The 22,114-nt window shown below is 38.2% G+C and overlaps 1 protein-coding gene across 4 annotated transcripts in view; it reads right to left on the reverse strand.

Annotated features, from left to right (window-relative positions):
* Window positions 1-46: 46 nt before the first annotated feature.
* The window catches only part of grm1a (glutamate receptor, metabotropic 1a), a 40,927-nt gene continuing 18,859 nt past the window's right edge, over window positions 47-22,114 (reverse strand). For 3 of the 4 annotated variants that reach the window (XM_051138401.1, XM_051138402.1, XM_051138403.1), the window contains exons 4-9: window positions 15,073-15,308; window positions 11,710-11,956; window positions 10,599-10,770; window positions 9,085-9,211; window positions 5,884-6,826; window positions 47-2,159 (exon numbers count right to left, since the gene is read on the reverse strand). In XM_051138401.1, the coding sequence (XP_050994358.1) occupies window positions 1,427-2,159; window positions 5,884-6,826; window positions 9,085-9,211; window positions 10,599-10,770; window positions 11,710-11,956; window positions 15,073-15,308 (2,458 nt within the window). In that variant the 3' untranslated portion in view covers window positions 47-1,426. The remainder of the gene's footprint in view (window positions 2,160-5,883; window positions 6,827-9,084; window positions 9,212-10,598; window positions 10,771-11,709; window positions 11,957-15,072; window positions 15,309-22,114) is intronic. The other variant, XM_051138404.1, reaches the window with a different exon arrangement.

A 22,114-nucleotide genomic window follows, 5' to 3' on the forward strand; every position in this document is an offset into this window, starting at 1 on the left:
AAGCTCACTCTTAAAGAAAAAAGGTGGTGAAAAACAAAAGACAGCGTTAGATATAAAATATTTATTTTACAGCATGATTTGTCCTGGCAAAAAGAGCATTTTCCTCATTTTTAAGTTTGACCATGTAAACAGGTGATCTGTCAGTTACTTTACACTGAACAAATGATTCCGTTCCAAACAACTTACACTAAAAGACCTAATATTACAATCCATTATAACAATTACAATATGTAAGATATTCAAGAATACTGTTCTTTCGAGAGTTGCATTCTAATAGTCCTGTGAAACTTAAAGCGTTACAGTCGCAAATTCATGTGATAATCCTACGCGAGATTGGCAGTAAATGCTACAAGTTACCACTAGAAGCAACTACTCAGTTACGGTTTAAAAATGGAACATTTAAAAGTTTGTAAAAGTCGCTGAAAAGTTACTCCAGCGTCAGTGCCACCATATAGAGTACGTCCCTTTATCACAAAGAGCAAGTTATAAGACGTCGTTTTTAAAACTTACAAATATCTCACATTCTAATCATAGAAACATATAGCTGAAATACAAAGACACCATCTGTGTGGAAAACAATAGATGGCAGAACAGTATACAAACGTTTGCAAAACATTGCTCCCTTTTTCAAGGATGAGTTCACACATGAGACAAAGTAAAGTTAAGAAAAACACAGTTTCTTTGATTTACCTTGGCTCCACATTTAGGCTAAAATAGTATTCTATACCTAACATTACAATCAGCGTTCTTGCCTTTGACTCTCTAAGCAAAAGCACTGAAACTTACATGTGGGAGCCACAAGGAAATTGGAAAACACCTTAGCTTGGAAACTGCACGTTTACTCAACCAAGTGAGGTTAATTGCGCACACGTGGTTTCTGTGTGACTTGTGTACAGTTACTGAAACTGTCTGAAAGTGGAAACCAGATACACAGCAGCCTTTATGTGTTGGATTACGCACTTACGTCTCTGTGTCGTCTACAGTGCATCCAAAACCATTAGGTTTTCCATGATTGTTTTTGAGTTAGCAATTGTATCTAAACATCGGAATCAGAACCAAGTCCAGCTACATGGTTCGAAAGCACATAATATCCCAGAAAGTCTGTCTCATCCTTCTAAGAGTGAAATAGTAAAGCAGCAAGCCGGCATTATCACTCCTGGAATGTTGTGATGTCACTTGCCAGCGGATTTCGGGCACAGCGACACAATATTATTTGGCACTCCAACTTTCTGCAGCATTTTGGGAAACTTATGCTGCCAGCACTGCCTCGGAGAAAAATATTCCCAACAGGATGTCCCATTTGTTCATTTTAAAGTCGTTCCTGCCTTCCGAAACAATTTGACAGAGACTTACGAAGATAAGTAAGCAAGCGAATGATATCCTGCAGTGATTGAATAATAAACAGCGCCGTCCTGAGCTTGTGCTTTTACAGCGTAAAAGAGCTCTGTTTTGGGGCGTAGTTCATATTTTGGGAAAAGTGAGGGTTGTTATCTGAGCCGGGGGATCCGGGAATGGAACCTCCTGACTGAAGTGAGTCCCTGAAGGGGGAAGGTGGAGTGAGGAGAGTCAGCTTACTCTGTGCCAACTCTTCCTCCACACCTTCCTCTTCCTCCTCCTCTTCTTCTTGTGTGGCACTCTCACACAGAAACCCCTGAATGAGGTCGAGAGCTTCCATTTCTGAACCTTCCTCGGGGAACGCCTCCCCTTGCAGGGGAAGAGGCAACTGATTGGCGACGGGGCTCGGCTTGTTGCCCGTGCCGATTACAAATTGGTCGAAATCAGGAACCGTAGAGCTTAGAGTGTCCACGGGCCCCCCTTGAGGACAATCAGTGCTGTGGTCTATTAAATTAGGAGGGGAATAGGAAGGTGGGAGCCCTCCCTCGTGGGTTGTAGGATGTTGGGGACCCCCATCGTGGCCCTCGCTGAGGTTGTAGAGATCCTTGTCATCGGGGTGAGAGCCGTTGGGGGCTGTGTTGAGGCCAGCGTCATATTCAGACTGGGAGGGTTGGGAGGCATTAGTTAGGGGTCGTATGACCGCCGTCTGACTCTGGCCGACTGCTTGCCTCCTCACATGCACAGACAGTCTGTGGAACACACTCGACCCCCTCCCCTGGGGTCTGGCACCTGATTCAGACCATGACACAGACTTTCCATTAGGACTATGAATGAAACAGAGACCCAACGTTATTCCCACGAAGAAACGCCAGAATGCGAGACACAGAGACAGAGAAGAACATCACAGAAAAATGGTCATTATGCATGTCATCATTCATACAAGTCATACAATTATCAGCCATAAAACTCTCATGATAAGGGTTAGCACACGATGCGGAACTCAACACTGTTAATTCATGAAGTCGCTGACAGAGATCCCTCAAACATGCTAATTGTGTATCTCATAATGACCCGCTTACAGAGCATTATGAAAGCCACGATGGCTCATTCTCTGCCATCCCTTCTCTGTGCTGCCCTGCTTAAACTGGACGTCATGCAGTATGAATAAGGGCTTCATGGAATTCCCCTCAGTTTCAGATCAACATGGCATTCGCTGTCCGCTCTTAGTGTAATTAAGTTAACCGGACAGAGAGGCCTCAGAGCTGAAAGCTGTGTCAGAATCAAGGGGCGTTCACACTGACAGCGCTTTGCAGCGGCAAGGCGACTGGAAGTCATTCGATTTCAACCAGAGTGGGTAGATTCTGGCGATGCAATGTGGGCATGACTGGTGATGCGGTAAAATTGAGAAAAGTTTAAGTTTATGCAAATAATCAGCGAGGTGCTGAATATCAACAAATGAGCAGCAACCTGATGCGGTGACAAGTGATTACTAATGGGAGGGAAGTTTATGCAAAAGTTTAGGTTTATGCAAAAGTGTGCTGACTTGATGAGGCATCTAGTAACAGGTCAAAGTTGAGAGTAAGTTAAGTTTAAGTTTATGCAAATTCAGCAGCTACAAATAGAAATAACGTTTATGCAAATGAGCAGTGTTTAAATGTGAAATACCAAGTGATCAGTCAAGTTAAGAAAAGTTACGTTTATGCAAATGAGCAGGGACTCAATGTGTCAACTACCAATGGGAGTCAAGTTTATGCAAACATTCATGTTTACACAAATCAACCAGCAAATACCAATAGGTGTGGAGTTTATGCAGATATTTACTTTGATTCAATTAAGTAGTGACTTGATGTGGTGATGTGAAAACTGCTACATTTACGCAAATAAACATCAAATCACTGTCTCATCAAGTAACATGTCAAAGTTGAGATTGGATTAGGTTATGTTTATGCAAATGAGCAGCAACTCGATGTGGTGACTAGCAGTTACCAATAAGAGGGAAGTTTAGGTTTCTACAAAAAGCGCGTTGACTTGATGTGGTGTCTAGTAACGCGTCAAAGTTGAAAGTAGATTAAATTCTTCAAATAAGTGGTGACTTGATGCAGTGGCTACCAATAGGAGTGAAGTTTATGCAATTGAGCAGTGATTTAATGTGAAGAATAACAAGTAATCTGTCAAGTTAAGAAAAGTTTAAGTTCATGCAAAAGAGCAGGGACTCAATATGTCAACTACCAATGGGAGTCAAATTTATGCAAACGTTTACGTTCATGCAAATATACAGCAAATTAATGTAGTAAGCAGCGATTACCAATAGGAGTGAAGTTTATGCAGACATTGACTTTGATTCAAATGAGCAGCGACTTGACGTGGCGAATACCAACGAGAGTGTAAATTGCTACAAATGTTTACATTTATGCAAATAAACATCAACTCATTGTCGCATCAACTAACATGTCAAAGTTGAGATTAGGTTATGTTTATGCAAATGACCAGCAACTTGATGCAGTGACTAGCGATTACTAATAGGAGGAAAGTTTAGGTTTAGGCAAATGAGCATTGACTTGATGAGGTGTCTAGTAATGCATCAAAAGTTTATGCAAATAAGCAGTGACTCAGTGCAGCGGCTACCAATAGGAGTGCAGTTTATGCAAATGAGCAGTGATTTAATGTGAAGAATACCAAGTGATCTGTGAAGTTAAGAAAAGTGTAAGTTTATGCAAAAAAGTATGGACTTGATGTGTCAACTACCAATGGGAGTCAGATTTATGCAAATGCTATGTTTATGCAAAGGTGGAGCAAATCAATGTAGTAATCAGCTAATACCAGTAGGTATTTATGCAGACACCGGTGTACCGACAAATAAGTAGCGACTTGACATGTCGGGTAACAACGAGAGTGAAAATTGCTACAAATGTTTATATTTATGCAAATAAACATCAACTCATTGTCGCATCAAGTAACATGTCAAAGTTGTGATTAGGTTGTTTATGCAAATGAGCAGCTACAAGTCTGATTCATGCATAATTTTTCATCTTGTTCACAATGCACTATGAATAGCTGTAATCTACAAATAAATATTACTTGAAAGTTATCTTAAAGGATTACTTCACTCCTAAATTAAAATTTCCTTAGAATTTACTCAACCCCATGTCATCCAAGATGTTCACGTCTTTCTTTCTTGAGTTGAAAACATTGTATATAGTGGACTTCAATGGGGATCAACATGGTTGAAGGTCCAATTGGCAGTTTCAGTGCAGCTTCAAATGACTCTACACAATCCCAGTTTAGGAATAAGGGTCTTATCTAGTGAAACAATCTGTCTATATATATACTCTTTAACCACAAATGCTCATCTTGCACTAGCTCTGCATCCACACATTAGGTAGTCACGTTGGAAAGGCAGAAGTTCCGACCCAGTGTTTACAAAACAAACGTGCAAAGAAAGTCTATTGGCCTTTACAAAAAAAAGGTAAAACAATGATGTCAGATGATTTTGAAGTTGGAGGAGAAAATGAGATGGAGATTTTCACCCTACTCTACCTTTTCGAACCAAAGTACACAGACAAAGAACGAACCACGCATGACCTTTCCAATGTGATTACATAATGCGTGAAGTCGCAGAGCTAGTGCAAGACAAGCATTTGTGGTTGAAAACATATATACATTTTTAAATATATATTTTTTAAATTAAGACCCTTATTCATCGGCTGGAATCATGCAGAGCCCTTTGAAACTGCAATTTGGACCTTCAACCCCATTGATCCCCATTGAAGTCCACTATATGGAGAAAAATCCTGGAATGTTTTCCTCAAAAATCTTAATTTCTTTTCAACTAAAGAAAGACATGAACATCTTGGATGACATTGGGGATATTAAATTATAAGGAAACTTTAATTTAGGAATGAACTAATCCTATTGTTATAATGTTACTTTTTAGCCGCCAGATTCCTCATCAAAATCGTATTTTTGCTTGGAATGCATCTCATTTGTGATCAGATTTTCTAAAGCCAACCATCAACGTTGAAGCATCCAGCACTAGGAATGTCAAATAGCACCTTAACATTACAAAACAAAATCGCTATCAGTGTGAACAGGGCATTAGAAAGGGAACTGGATATGGGAGCCTCTGCTAAAACTGGGTTAAATTTTTAGTCAGGAAAAGGTTTGACATGGGGGGGAGGAGGCACACTGAAAAGTGGGTTAATACTGAGGAGGAAAGAGGGACTAAGTGGATGGGTAGTTTGAAAATTAGGTTAAGTTTTGGACGAGGATTCAGCACAGATAGAGGACGACCGGATAGTGTCTGGCTCTAGCGAAACACTACGTACATACTCTTGGTTTGCAGCAGGTAGAAAAACATAGGAGAGACAACTCAAATACACACACATGCTAGAAAGAACACTTTCAGAGCTATCGCTGCAGTCCAACATGTTGGTGTGCTACTGAGAAAGAAATACTATTATTTGATTTCCATACGTTTCATAGCCTGTATGTGCATTTAGCTGATATTTCAAGAAATATGACTCAAACCTATTATTATCTGTCACTCACTTGGTGCTGCCGGTCGCGTTGTTGTTCTTCTTCTTCCTGCGAAACATGTTGAGAATGCTGTTGCTCTGGCAAGGAGCTGCCTTCCCGTCGCCCACGTGCATACGGACAACGTCTGAGGTCGTAAAGGCGCTGCGTACGTTGCGCTCGGGCTTGGCGATGATGATGTACATCTTGGGCGTGAACATGCAGCCCAGTGCAACAGTAACACTGAGACTGACAGAGAAGGAGGTGGTGATGATCTTGTAGTTGGAGCCAAAGTAGATGGGCACAAAAGCCAGCCAGATAATGCAGGTGGTGTACATGGTGAATGCAATGTACTTGGCTTCGTTGAAGTTGGCAGGCACGTTGCGGGTCTTGAAGGCGTAGTAGGTGCAGCTCATGATGAGCAGGCCGTTGTAACCCAGTGGAGCCACTACGCCCACATTACTTGTGTTACAGATGAGGTACACCTCCCTGATGCTGGGGTAGCTCTTTACCGGCTCGGGGGGTTCCAGCACGATCAGCGTAACCTCCACTGCCAGCTGGAGACTAATCAGGATGAAGGCGATAACCACCTGCGCCCAGGCGCTCATGAAGCGGGGCTTGCGTGTGCAGATTTTTTTCTTGCTGCCAGCCAGGATGCGTGCAATGCGGTTGGTTTTAGTTACCAGGGCGGAGTAGCACATGGCAGACGACAAGCCCACTAGAAGGCGCTGCAGGTAGCAGGAAGTCACGGTGGGACGTGCGATGAGAGTGAAGGGGCAGATGTAGCCAAGGAAGATACCCGCAAGGATGATGTAGCAAAGCTCACGACTGGAGGACTTCACCACTGGCGTGTCACGGTACTGGATGAAGATGAAGGTGACGAACAGAGTTACCAGGATACCGAGACAGGAGAACACCACTGCGACGATGGACTCCACGCTGCTCCACTCCAGGTATTTGAGCGGTAGAGGCTTGCATTCTGGAATAAAACGAGCAGATAGGAAGTCAACATGGATGCAGTGTTCATACAGATATTGTAAAATAAAATTCCAGGACTTTCAATGACATTTCAAGCACTACTCCTTTGATTTTAAAGGACTTCAATCAGAGATCTCACTTATGGTTTGATGGTTTCTACTGTTCTAAAGCAAAAAATTTGCAAACCAACTCCGAAGTTCCGATCTAAATCAAATGATTTACGAACCATCAGATCAGGACTCGAAGCACGGAATGATTCAAAAACCTGCTCTGAAGTTATGATCTAAATCAAATGATTTGCAAACCCGCTCTGAAGGTCCTAAACCTAAATCAGATGATTCGCGACACGCGATTTGAAGGGCCGTTCTGAATCAAATGAGTTGCAAATTCGAGATCCGATTGGATTGCTTTGTAGTGAATCATGTTCCGACACAATGGCTTTTAAATGGTTTTAAAAATCATTACAAGCAATGTCAAAATTCGAAAATGAATGGCTCTTTTAATTTGATCTGTTTTTTTGCTAGTGAATCGCTTGAAATGAAAAGAAGCCATGAGTTTGAATCAATCAGAGTGGTTCCAGCTTAAGTTACTCTGTTGTCAGCACCCATAGCCTTGTGGTTAGTGCACTGACATACAGCGCAACTGTGCTCATGGCGACCCGAGTTCAAATCCCTTTGAAGTCCTATGCCAATCCTGTTCCCCTCTCTCCTCCCAGTACTTTCCTGTCAGCTCTCCCCTGTCCTCTCATAATAAAGGTGTAAAAAACCCATAAATATAACTTTTAAAAAAAAATACTCTGTTGATTTGGTTCATCTGTTCCTCTTTTTGCATGTTCAGCTATGTTTATATGACACTGTCAGTACTACAACTGGTTTAGCTCAATAGTTTTATGACTGTTTAAGAAAAAGAAAATCTGAAAAAAAAAAAGATTCACGAAACTTCGCTTTGAAGTCCTGATCTGAATTAAATAATTCACGATCTGCGCTCTTAGGTTCCGTTCTGAACCAAAAGATTTGTGAACCCACTCTGAAGTTCTGATCTAAATCAAATGAATATGAAGTCCCAATCTGAATAATGATTCACAAACTATCATTTCAGATCAGGACTCGAAGCACAGATTGCAAATCATTCAATTCGCAGAATAATTCAAGAACCCGCTCCAAAGTCCTGACCTAAATCAGTTGATTCACAATATGTGATTTGAAGGCCCAATCTGAATCACATGATTCGTGATTCAAGATCCAGTTGGATAGTTTCAATAGTTTTAAGGGTCTGTGGCATTTAAATATGTCCAAATCTTTTTAAAAAATCTGCTGGTTTCATTAGTAAAATTAGTAGTTTTTTTAGGGCATTCATTTATACAGGATGCATTAAATTGATCAAATGCAACATTAAAGACTTTTACATATTTCCAATAAATGCTGTTATTTTTAACTTTCTGTTCACCCAAGAACCCTGGAAAAAAACGTACACAGTTTCCACAAAGCTATTAATTAGCACAACTATTTTCAACTTTGATAATTCAGCTTTACCATCACAGAACATTTTGAATGCTTCACATTAATACTGTTTTTTTATCAATTAAATTCAACCTTCAGCATAAGGGATATCTTTCAAAAGCTTTTTAAAAATTTTCCTGACCTCTGACTTTTAAACAGTGATGTATGAATTTAATTTTTATATATTTAAAAAAAATGAATAGAAGAACGTCACATCTTTGACCCTTAAGCTTCATATGCCCTACTTTTGTGTGTATTTCTTTCTATGGATTCTGAACACTCTCATTCTTTATGACAGAGCCTTCTATACATCCTTGAAGGCTTTCTTTCTCTCATTCACTATGACAGAGCTTTTTCTCTATCTCAGATCAGTCTGTCTCTCTGGTAATCAGAATTCCCTGTTGCTGCTCAGGTTCCGTGGTGAAACTGTTGAGCCTGACACACGGCTGCTGGGTACTAATGGGATTCCAACCTCACCGTTATCCAGCTCTGCTCGCTGCTGCAAAGAGCTGTCAAAATAACGCGCGGCTCACAGCCCAGAGGGAGAGAAAGTGTTGGGTGTTGGGTAAGGAGGATGCGAAGGGCATAGAGAGGAGTGATAGGAGAGGAGCCGAAATGAGATATGGGCTGAACAGAATCTAAAGCAATAACGTTGGTGGAATACAGCAATATATAGTTTGAGCCGTTCTCAATGAAGTAGTGGTCTAAGTGTTTAAATAAAGAGCTATTTTAGTAATGAAATGTAAACAAAGTATCTTACCTGCCAGTTCATCATCAGGCCACCAGCCCAGCTCACAAGCTCTGCACGTGAACTCATCCTGAACGTATTCATTATCTTTACACGTAGTGCAGATCCAGCAGCAACTCACTTCACCTTTACGGATCACCTACAATCAGAAAACACCCAGAAATCTTTACATCGACGCCAACTTTGGTAACACTTCACAATTCTATTAATAAGTCCTTTCCCCAAATTTGTCACTACCGAAAAACAGTAATATATAATTTAGAGTTTAATTGACCTATTAAGATTTGCTTACAGCTACCTTGTAAATATATTTTTGCTATTTTATTAAAAAGTTTCCTGGAGTACATCAATAACAATTACAATTTTAACAATATGTCAAGTTTGATTTATGAGATTTGCTGTATTTTGAATCCATTTTTTCTTTGTAAAAGGCAAAAAGTTGATCATACAGATTTAAAAAGTTAAAGATCCATTAGTTTAAATGAACATTGAAACAAACTATCATAACATCTTAGTTGATAATTTAATATACTTTATTTTTGTCAAAACATCCCATGATTCGGTAGTGACACATTACTGAATTTTAACTCTCATACTGAAACACTACTGAAACATACTAAAATACTAAAAATTTGCATAACTGTACTAACATTTTGTGTATTTCCCCCAAATAAAGGATTATGTGTTCCCTTTTGTCACTACCGAAACAATGATGACATGTTTTGGTTATGACTTACAGTAGTGACAGTGAACAGTTGTACACACATAAAAACTAAATTTTATGGAATAACACCCAAAAAACCCCCAAAGATGTTACTACTGAAACTTCACCAAATGTTTCGTTAGTGACAATTTTAGATACTTATGAACCTAGCTCAAAGATGCTAATCAGCACATGGTCAGCTAGCACAGTTCTAAACAGTTGTACACATATAAAAACTAAATGTCATGGAAAAACACCCAAAAAAGTGTGCTTAATTGCAGACAAAAGGTGTTTGGTAGTGACGTTCATTAAAGTTACACGCAGATTTTTAGACTTTTGAACACATTTGTCTTAAAATGATGAGATCTATTCACCATGTAGCTATTAGAAAGAGGGACACGTGAATATATATAAATATATATAAATATATACAAAAATACAAATTTTTTGCAGTGTACAACTAACCAGTTGTGTTAATTCACCAGGATAAATTGGGAACTGGGAAAGCTGAAATACGCAATTTTGTCAACTGTATAAGGACTGTTTTTAAACAAATTTCCCATCCTCTCCCATTGGTCAGTCCAATCAATAACCCCGCCAAGTCACGCATAAGTCATAAGTCACGCAATTGGGTGAGGCATTCTTGTTACATTGAGCTAGATGAAGTCCAAACAAACAGAACAATGTCTAACAGCTTAGAAAAGCAACATACTAATAGTTTATAGATGTCTCTAATTAATCTGTGATATTATAAAGTACTTCAGCTTGAAATAGCTTTCATCTGCAAATACTATACTATACTATGATTATGCTACATACACACCTTGATCTGCCCCTTGGAGCACGGTTCGCTGCAGACAGATCGGACCATCTCAGTGCGGTTCGTCATGAGTTTGTAATCACTGATGCTTAGAAGACCTTCATGCCACGACCCCACGTTAATGTAATCATAGCGGCCCAGCTCCTCCACATACTGTAGATTCATAATATCATACCTTAGAGACGAGAAGAAGAGAGAGAGAGAAGAGTAATGATATGGGTAGATGGAAAAAAAGAGAAAGGAAAAGAGCAGGTCTGCCATAATAAGTAGCTCAGCGCTGCTGAAGCCTCGGGACTAGCAAGAGGCAGAGTTCACACTTTTACCATGTTCACACATCCAAGTCTCTCAACTTCGCATCCTCCACCTGGGATATGAATCCACAACCTCCCGAGTGCTCAGTCCACTCATCCATACTAATGACACTCCCCAGCTTACAGATGAGGCAAAGTGTCACAAGCGCACACATGTACACAAGGCAATGGCGGTCTTGGCAGCGGTGGAGCTGTCATCTTTTGTTCGTGTACAGCCAGGGTGACAGGAGCTGACCGCATCAGGGTATTGGAGTGGAGAGGACTGAAGCATCTCCTTGAGACAGGAAATCTGTTCCACTCCAAGTCCATTACCATCTGATACGCACCTTTTTGCATGTGCTGGCAAGGGTGCCAAATCTAACCTGAGAGGGTGCGTGATCAATTGTTGCCTTAGAGAACAAGTATTCAAAATGGTCAATGCCACACTGGCCATTCAGGTACGAGTTGTCATATTGACATTAAACAGGCTCTGTTTCAAAACCTAGTGAGTTGGTACACTCATACCACTCATTGAGGAACTTAATTTGGAAATATTTCTCAATATTTAGATTTTTTTTGCACCCTCAGATTTTCAAATAGTATCTCGGCCAAATATTGTCCTATCCTAGCAAACCATACATCAATTCAAGCTTATTTATTCAGCTTTCACATGATGTATAAATCTCAAAATTTAAAAAAAATGTAACCCATTATGACTGGTTTTGTGGTCCAGGGTCACATATGTGAGGGTAAAACTGGGTAGCTCCATAGGTTTTGAAACAGAACATTAGTACTAGCACATACAAAGTATTCTTGTCATTTACCTCCCAGGTGAGTCTCCATTTACATCAAAGTAGACTTCCTCCCCAGACACGCCAGTAAAGGAGGTCTTGAGTATATAGTCCAGCAGCTTACTGCCGTCAATAGGATCCATTGCCTCGCACAGGCCAACGTAGTCTGGGCACAGTTCCTTATGCATATCATGAAGACCATGAGCCATCGCATAAATCGCATTGATCACGAAGCCCATCTTGCTGTCCTGGACATAGTTGTCTTTCAAGCTCTCATTTCCTGTCAGGATAAGATTTGAAACCAATGTGAGCAAGACTGAAGTAAGGACTATAGTCGTATTTGTGCCACTCTGCCTCCATCCAAGGTTTGTGTATTTTATATGCGTTTATCTATTGAATTTGTTGGCAATTTAGCAAATAAAAAATTTGGATGCTAGATGAATTAAATTATCCTGAAATCTAAGTAGAGCCAGAGGCTTTGTGCTGTCAAAATATAAACCAATATGTTTGCAAATTTCTGATTATTACAGAGCGACTAAAGGCAGAATGTCACTTTATCTTGATGTTATATATAATTTTATGCCCATAATATTAAAATACGGTCACATTTAACACACTGAAGAGACTGAATAAAGGGAAGGAGAGTCCTGCTGGCAGGCTGGCAAACTACATGCTTTCTCTGAATTTCATATCTTAGCACTGGCAAGCCACTGGACAAAAGCCATATTCATAAGCCAGCTGATGGAAAAGCCATTCCAGTGCTACATATACATTCAAGAGAGATCAGAAGCAAAAAATTAAATAATAGATTCATTAAATATAATTATCATTTAAATGCAGTTCCTGGAACTACACAAGCTGCGCACTGCAAAAAATAATTTTCTTAATCAGTATTTTTGTCTTTCAGTAATTAAAACAAAATAAATTCAGATGAAATCAAAAACTGCTCATTTTTAAAACCCCATAAATCTGATCTTTTCTTGTTTTATGCTTAAATTATTAAAATCTATGATATTTATGCATAAAACAGGAACAAGCTTGCCAATAGGAATGAGATTTTAATCATTTTAATTCTACATTTAATTTATGTAGTTTTGCTTTTCACTTACATTTTTGTTTTAAAGTCCCCATGAAATCAAAATTTAAGTTTTATGGCTTTTAGTATGAATATGTTAATAGCCTTAATGTTATCTATAAGCTAATGTGCTCCAAATCAATTACAAAATTTGCATTTACAAGATATAAGCATTCAAAACTTACAGTCTCTAAATTCTTTAGCTTCTTATCAAACTTTCTGTCCAATCAAATGCTGTCAAAAGCATCCTACCCCTTTCACTACAAATAGACGCTGCAGCCCGAACTGAAATCTGTCGTTTGTTCGCAGAGTTAGTATTTTCTATACAGCGAATAGCACATAGTGCACTATATAGGGGATAGGGAACGATTCAGACAGTGTACACAGTGTACTCCGGTACGGAGACACGATAGCATGTAGCAGATTGCACACGTGAAAATAACCACAAAAGGTATTAGACTCATTTGAATTCTACACAGAATGGTATAGCGATATGGATGAGATTGTGGCTGTCATATGCTGTCAAATGCGGCTTTACCAAGCTCAACAGCTCTGGCCCAAGCTGTGTAAACACAAAACGCTATTGGCTTTTTTAAAAAAGGGGGCGGAACTGCTTGATATGTCCCGCCCTGTCTTCCTGTTGCAGTTGAAATTACGTCAGCATATCAAAGATATGCAGATATTTATACAGGACAAAAGACAAAAATATTGATTCAGAAAATGATTTTTTGCAGTGACTAATCAACCAGGTGAACTTTTCACTCTCACACACATGCAGACAGTGTGGGTACCTCGTTACACTGTGATTGTGTCTATTCTTTGCGCATTCACACGGTTTCACACACACTTTGTGACGGCTTATTTCTTCTTGTGCATCAAGCTTCTCTTGTGCTCTCAGTGCCATCAAGCCTACCCTACAAGCAGCACAGAAAAGCTGGACTGGTATCTTGTTTTGGCAGCATACTGTCTGACTTTGCTTGACTTTTAGGTTAAATTGAAGTCTTCTAGAGATACAGCTCATCAAAATTTTATGATCGATATCAATCTGATGCCTTTCCAAGCGCATGGTCAGGATGTAGCTATAAAATATGAGAAAAAGAACAGCCTTAGAAAGCTTTGAGATAAATGTTCATGGTGTTTTACAGGAAAAGTATATTTTGCAGAGGGGCTACAGCTTTTTATAATTACAGTGGTGAAGCTAGCTGATGTTTTTCTGTCACCGTTTCATTTGCCATCTTCACTGTATGCGATACCTCTCTGAACTGCACATCATCTTTATAACTGAGAATAGCTCTGCCAATCAAAGACGCCAAACACAGTCCAACCTATTGTGCTGTCTGTTGCCATAGTGAAGTGCTTCTTCAGTGCAGGTATCATAACATCATAATGTCTCTCATCAACTCTCACTTACCACCATGAGGGTCTTTCAGAAGAGGAGAACAATAACAAACTATAAGCTCTTGTCACTTATTAAAACAGTTAGAAAAACTAACCTACATTACTACACAGATTTAGATATTTAGGCTTTAGTGATCCAGTTACATTAATATTACATTTGCTCTTTGCATGATTATTTTTATGCAAAAATTAGTAAAAATATAAACAGTTGCAGAAGCAGCAAATTTTTTAATCTTAAGCGCTGTCTCAACAATAAAAAAAAATATTAGAACAGAAAAAATAAGTTAAACTATATTATTATGTGGAAAAGCAAAGAGGACATTATTAGAAAAGCACAAAAGATGAGGGGGCACAACTCCGTTTACCTATATCACCTTTTAACGCGCCGACCAGAGGATATTAACATGAAAAAAATGGAGGGAAATATACAAAGTTACCATTAATAATCAATAAAATGTCATCATGCAGAAAGTATATTCCTAAAAATGTATTAATTCAATCAGACAGACAACAGTTATGTAAAAAAAACATACTACCAAACTAACAATATAAGAAGAGTTCAGATGCAAAATCAGCTAGAAGCCATCTCCGTCAAAAATGAGATAAGTGAATGCTCCTAATACATAGTATACGTCCATCAAATACTTTTACTTCAAGCTCACTAAATTTCAGCCTCAGCCTAATCAGATGTATCAGTAATTACATAGAAACCTATACAAAGTAGCCAGAAAGAAATGATCATTTTAAAGAAACACGTCAGATGGATTTAGGGGCTTTTGCATCTGAACTCTTTATATCATAAAAATAATATGCTGTACTTCTATTTGCTCTCCTTTATTTTAATTAGAGCTAATATTAAATGTTACTTATAGCTTACATATTCATATTGATATCATTTGAACAGCTTCTGGTTCTTTATTTACCTGTGCAGATTTTCTGGTAGTTATGGTTCTCCTGAGGATGACCAGGAATGCGGCACTGGAAGCGGTACTGCCAGAACTCAGCGAACCACGGGTTCCTTGTGTTGGTGTCCAAACGCAGCCTCAGAAAGTAGTCATTAAATGACTGAACTTCTTCTGTTTGTAACTTCATTGTGATCCCACCATCTGCTTCCTGCTCATATCCTTCTACCACCTCATCACGATCTGCCCAGCCATCACTTCAGAAAAAGAGAGAGAACCTAACGTCAGATGATGAGGAATTTGTGTCATAAAGATCCAGCTTCTTTGTATAAACACGTCTTTCATATTACTGCATACAAATGAGATTCACTTAAATCACCAGTGGGCACCAAAGTATTTCAGTGTTGGGCTGTGAGAGCTTGTGTTTAGCTGATACAATGTAATCCTCGAAGTAGACTGAACATTTTAGAATTTTTTGTAAATGTATGGAACATGTGAACAAATACAAAAAAATTTAATATTTAATATTCTACACTTTTACAAACTCATTAAAGTAAAAGAAAGACATGACAAACAAGAAAACAGCATGTCTACTAGCTTTTCATCATGTTTCCAAGGCATTTTAAAGGCATAGTCTAACCAAAAATGAAAATTATGTCATTAATTACTCACCCTCATGCCGTTCCGAACCTAAAAACACCTTTGGAACACAAATAAAGATGTTTTTGATGAAATCTGAGAGCTTTCTGGCCATAGGGCTAGGGGATAAATCGATAAATCGATATATATATCCTCGATAAATGATAAGAAGAGTTTGATGCATGTTCGATGCAATGTTTATGTGGCAAAGGCAGAACAAAAGAGTGCTCGTCGTTTGAAGCGAGCCACTTGGACCATTTATCTGCTCGGATCAAAGTTCAAACGGCGACATGACGCGAACTTATTACAGCAGATGAGTTCACTCGCTGATGATGAGTCTCGGTCACTAAACAGCGCTGTGAGATCCAGTGTGAAGTGCTTGAATTCAGTGAAGAACACAAATGACTCAGTTTAAAGCCAGATGTTTTTTTTTTCATACAAATACCTAGGAACCATAGTATATTTTTACCATGGTATTGAAGTGCTATATTTGTGGTTTTAACTGTTATTATGATCATCTATGAATGATACTATAGAAGAGCAATGGTTAATTAAAAAAAAAAAATCAAACAGTCAGAATAATTCAATTTCACCATAAAAATGTTTTTTATAATTTTTACAGATATTACTGATTTTAATAATAAACATAAATCTGCATCTGCATTCTAACTCAAGCTGCTATCAAATGTGTATTTCTAAGAGACAAAAAAGTGTTTTTTATTTTATTAGTAATATTATCAGGCAGCACAAACCTGTTTCTTGATTTGAAACAATATTGCTCATTAAAACCGCAGAACTAAGATATTTATTTTGTTAAGGAAAAATGACTGGAAAAATGGTAATGAAATTCAAAAAACATTAAGTGTTTGTCATGTTCTGACCATAAGGAATAGTTTAGAGCCACAATTAACAGTCTGGTTTTTACAACTGTCACATTGTAGCAAAAATCTGCCTTTAAACTCAAACTCAAACCCAGAAAGGTAGTAAGGACATCGTTGAAATAGTCCATGTGACATCTGTGGTTCAACCGTAATTTTATGAAGCGATGAGAATACTTTTTGTGCACAAAAAAACAAAAATAACTCCTTTATTTAACAATTACACATGCATTGTACTCTCATTAACATGCCTCGAAGACTAACATAGAAGAGAAGAAATTGTTGAATAAAGTTGTTATTTTTGTTTACTTTGCACACAAAAAGCATTCTCGTAGCATAACATTACGGTTGAACCACAAATGTCACATGGACTATTTTAACAATGTCCTTACTACCTTTTAGGGCCTTAAATGTGGTAGTTGCATTGCTGTCTATGCAGGGTCAGAAAGCTCTCCGATTTTACTAAAAATATCTTAATTTGTGTTCCGAAGATGAACGAAGGTCTTATGGGTTTAAAACGACATACATTATTTTTACTGACTGCAGAGTTTTGGACCTCCATTTTCTTTCTCTCCTCTTTCTCTACTCCACAGATTTCTCACAGTCAGCATTTTTCGCTTATTATGTTTTGTTATTCAGTTTTGTATCGCATGAATCCATTTCTTCATCATTCTCTGCTTGCCTAACTCTGCTTCTGTGGTATCATAGAGCGAATTAGACAAAATTACCTTTAGAGGCTTTGACCTAAAATACATCTCCCTAAACAGCTTTGCACCCCACAGTAGAGCAGAAAATGGCAGAGATTAGATAGAGCAGAGCTCTACAGAGAGTTTTATTACCTCTATGAATAATGAATGAGCTGAAGCTCAGGTAGAGATTCACTGTGCTACTATGATGCTATGGCAGATATGGCAGTGTCCTGAGGCTGAAGAAAGGCTAACTAGACCAGCGATGGCACATACTGTAGGAGGACGGGAGCTGTTTGATTTCATCACAGCTCAATCCATCCCTAATTCTCTGCTTAGATTAATCTCAACATGTTCACCTTCCCCACATCATTTTCGATTTTCTCGCTTCTCGCTTCCTCTCAGTGCACACTTATTATTGTGCCTACTTTTAACCATTCCTACTCTTTTTGCTTTCTTCTACATTTTCTCTTCTCCTTCCCTCTCTTTTTGCCAAATATTTGTTGTTTTTAGAATATATTGCTGTAAGAGACAGTAAAGACATTTATAACGACATTTATAATGTGAAATGTGAAAAGATTTCATGAGCACCAATGCAGCATTTTAGAATGATTTCTGAAGGCTGCTGAATGGCTGCTGAAAATTCAGTTTTGTCATCACAGGAATAAATTACATTTTAAAATATATTCATAATATTGAAGTAATATTATTTAATGATATTACTGTTTTACTGCATTTTTAATCACATAAATGCAGCTTCGGTGAGCATTTTCAAAGAGATTTGGAGAGATTTTCAAAAACATTTGAATGGAGGTACATCTTTATATTGTAAATCTATATAACACACTGTCATATAATACAAGAAACAAGAAGTCAGCTAATAGGCTAATGTGGATATCAAATACATCACAGTAACAGTTTCTAATTTATTTTGAATAAGACTGAAAAATGTTCAGTAAAGGAGTCAAATGTGAAATCAGTAACAGCTCTGACTGATTCACTGAGTGAATCTGATTCAAACTACTAACTCACAAACAAGTTCAAGGCTGTTTTGTGAATCTTTTCAACTGAATCATTAAAAAGAACTGGTTCAAAAGAGTCATTAGTTTAAATTCGAACATCATGGCTTGTGTGTGCAGGAAACACCAAAGCTCTAAAGATGATCAGTCAAACCAAAAATTATTCAGACACCAGATATAATTTTTGATATTTTTGTACTAGTCGGTCCAGGACACTATAGTTCATTTATGTAAGTGAAGATAGCAAAATAAAGTAAACTGTGATATATTATACCCAAAAAATCTTCATACAGTGGACTACCAGTAAAATTTAGGACCAAAACTTTGATTTGAGACTTTGACCTGACCATGTTTTGTTACATACCTTCATATCAAGGTTATCTGACAAGATTTGTTCTGACACAGTTTAACTCTGTGTTCATATTTCATATTTCATTAATATTTTCTAAACTATAGTGAATAAACTGTGATAATGTGAGAAATGCTGAAGGTGTCTGAATAAATTTTGGTTTATCTGTAATTAACTAGCCTCACTACATGATAAAACAACATACAGTTGTGCTCAAAATTATTAATTATTAGAAGGCTGTGAAAATAAATCTATGATTAATACTTTTGATCTTATATTTTAAAAATGTACAAAAATCTAATCTTTCATTGTAGAATAAGATGGGAGAAAAATCTCATTATGAAAAAAACAAACAAAATTTTTTTCTCTAATACGCATTGGCCACAATTAATCATACCCTTTTATTTAATACTTTTTGCAACTTCCTTTTGCCAAGATAACAGCTCTGAGTCTTCAACTATAATGCCTGATAAGTTTAGAGAACATTTCCAGGTCCATGTTGATGCTTCTCCTCTTCAGCTCACCCCACTCATTTTCTATTGGGTTCAGCTCAGGGAACTGGGTTGGCCATGGCAGAAGCTTGGTTTCGTTCTCAGTGACCCATTTTTGTTTTGATTTTGATGTTTGTTTGTGGATCATGGTCCTGCTGGAGGATCCAACCATGGCCCATTATAAGATTTCTAGCAGGGACAGTCAGTTTTTAATTTTTCATCTGTGGGTATTTGTTAAAATCCATGATGCCATCTATCTGAACAAGATTTCCAGGATTTCTGGCAGAAAAATAGGCCCACAACATTAAAGATACAGCAGTATATTTCATTGTACACATGGGGTAACCCATTTTGAGTGTTTGCTGCTAAAAGGCTTATTATTTAGTTTTATCTGACCATAGAACCCAGTCCTGTTTGAAGTTCCAGTAGTGTCTAGCAAATAAACATGAAATTTTTTTGAATGACGGTTCAAATGGATAAACAATGCAGACTTATTCACAGCCTTCTTTGATCATATTTACCAAGGGTTTGAATAATTTTGAGCACAACTGTATATCTGCTTTTTTTGATCCTCCTCTCCTTTCTTTTCCTCTCCTCCATTTTCTCATTACTCATTCAAATCCAGTATATTGTGCATGTGTGCTCTGGTTGACTGTTGCTCGATCCTCTCTAGAGGACTGAGTAAGACAGTGCAGGCTTAGGCTGAGGGCCATTAGAACTCATCCAGAAGCCTTTACTAATTCATGGCGCTCCAGTTAGCAGCAGCCTGGCTCTGTGTTTCACAAGCAGCATTGCTGCTGGGAGCCCCCATCACGCCTGCTCTCGCTCGCCCCACACCAGCTTTCATCTAAAGCCTCTATTACTCTCTCTCTCCATCTCACATTCACATACACACATGACGAGCCTTTGTCATGTCCTCTCTACATAACTTCCCAAATCAGTCCATTCACACCCGAAACCTTTCAGTGTCAGCCTCTTTTTAATATACTTTGAATTCACACGGGACAAAACTTGAAAACTTGCGCGGTGACATGAAGTAAACAGTGTAGAATCAGCTTCCTTAACATTACAACAGCAGTCTGAGAACAAACAGATGTGCTTTAAGTCCTATGGGACGTGGTGTAATACGGTTCCAATGACAGGGCTGCTGGGATGCCTGCAGGCTTTCCTCGCTCTAATGTAGTTTCGCTGTAGCTGTTTGAACCTTAAAGACTTGAAAGTGACCTCAGAGCACCTGTGAAGTGCTGGAAAAGACTGGCAGGTCAACACAAACAGGTTTATATCTCCAGCTTCCCAGAGTCTAATGTTAATGCTGATTCAACCCAGCTACCTTGCTTTCTAGGCATGTTTTTGCACCAAAATCTCACTAACCAGTGTACTTTTCTCTGTCTTTTTATAGATTTTACAGTGGGAACTTCTTATATGCAGACATTTTGAAAAACCTGTTAAAGTTACTCTTTCTTGCTCTCTGCTTGCCCTCATGACTAATAAATCTTTTAATACGTTCAAAATGGAGGGCTAATGAGAAAGAGATGTTTCCTGAGAATTAGCCTCTGCGGGGCTTTACAAGAGCGGCTCTCTTACAAAACCGCAATATCCGCAGATGATAACTTCTACAAGGAGGTCACAGGCAATCATGGAGTACTGAATGCACTAAAGAATGCTGAATCCAATTCTCCACATTACTTGTGGAGAAAATAACCTCAGAAGAAAGCTATTTGGAGAGTTCAAGCGCACCTATGAGTAAATGACCCACTTAAATACAAACGTGGTAAAGAACTGTGCTGAAGTCATAAGGCAAGTTTAAAACATAAAATCAAAAAGGTAACACAAGCAGGAGATGTGAAGACAGGACTGAGCTCAAGGACGCAATGCTTTATTAAAAAATACTTAAAGTTAGAATCAGATAAAATGATGTCAAGCACTTTAAATTAGTATATGGTTGCAGGGTCATACTATGAAACAGACGTCCTTTTCCAGTTTGATGAGTGGAAGAGAAGAATTTGTTGAATAATGTTGTTATTTTTGTTTTCTTTGCACACTACAAAGATTCTCGTAACTTCATCAAATTAAGGTTGAATCACTAATGTCACATGGACTATTTTAGCAATGTCCTTACTACTGTTCTGGGCCTTGAACATGTCAGTTGCATTGCTGTCTATGCAGGGTCATAAAGCTCTCGGATTTCATCAAAGAATATCTTAATTTGTGTTCCAAAGATAAATGAAGGTCTTACGGGTTTGGAGCAACATAAAGTTTAATTTTTGGGTGAACTATCCCTTTAAGGTTATGAATAAATAAGCTTTCCATTGATGTATGGTTTGTTAGGATAGGACAATATTTGGCCGAGATACAACTATTCCTATACAACTAGATACAGCTATTTGAAAATCTGGAGTCTGAGGGTGCAAAAAAATCAAAATAATGAGAAAATCGCCTTTAAAGTTGTCCAAATGAAGTTCTTAGCAATGCATATTACTACTTAAAAATTAAGTTAACAAAATATCTTCATGGAACATGATCTTTATTTAATATCCTAATGATTTTTGGCATAACAAAACACAAATATACCCGTGCTACTAACAATGGTTTTGTGGTCCAAAAAAATAATCATCACTAAATGTGAAAACAGTATTGTCTTCAGAAAACTTCAACTAGTGACTTTATTAACCTGCCCCAGTGATGAATACTGCTAAAAGCCAAGCCACTTTCACACTGCCTAAAACCCAGGTTTGGAACAAACTAAACTGAAACATACCATACCATACCATGGTATAGGCCCCTAATGAATGGGACACACTGATAAGACTACTAATTTCCATCCATGAAGAGACACATCTCAAAAACAGTGACAAGATGACAGCTGATTATAGGAAAAAAATAATAAAATCTGCAATATTCTCACAGGATGAGCAGAGCTGAGAGGCAGCATGATGCTAATTAAAGAGAGAGGGCTTCTCAGGGACGCTCAAGTAGCAAGGGGAAACTTAAGAAAGTACAG

This window comes from Labeo rohita, chromosome 20, assembly GCF_022985175.1.
Source record: "Labeo rohita strain BAU-BD-2019 chromosome 20, IGBB_LRoh.1.0, whole genome shotgun sequence".
Classification (NCBI taxonomy): Eukaryota; Metazoa; Chordata; class Actinopteri; order Cypriniformes; family Cyprinidae; genus Labeo; species Labeo rohita.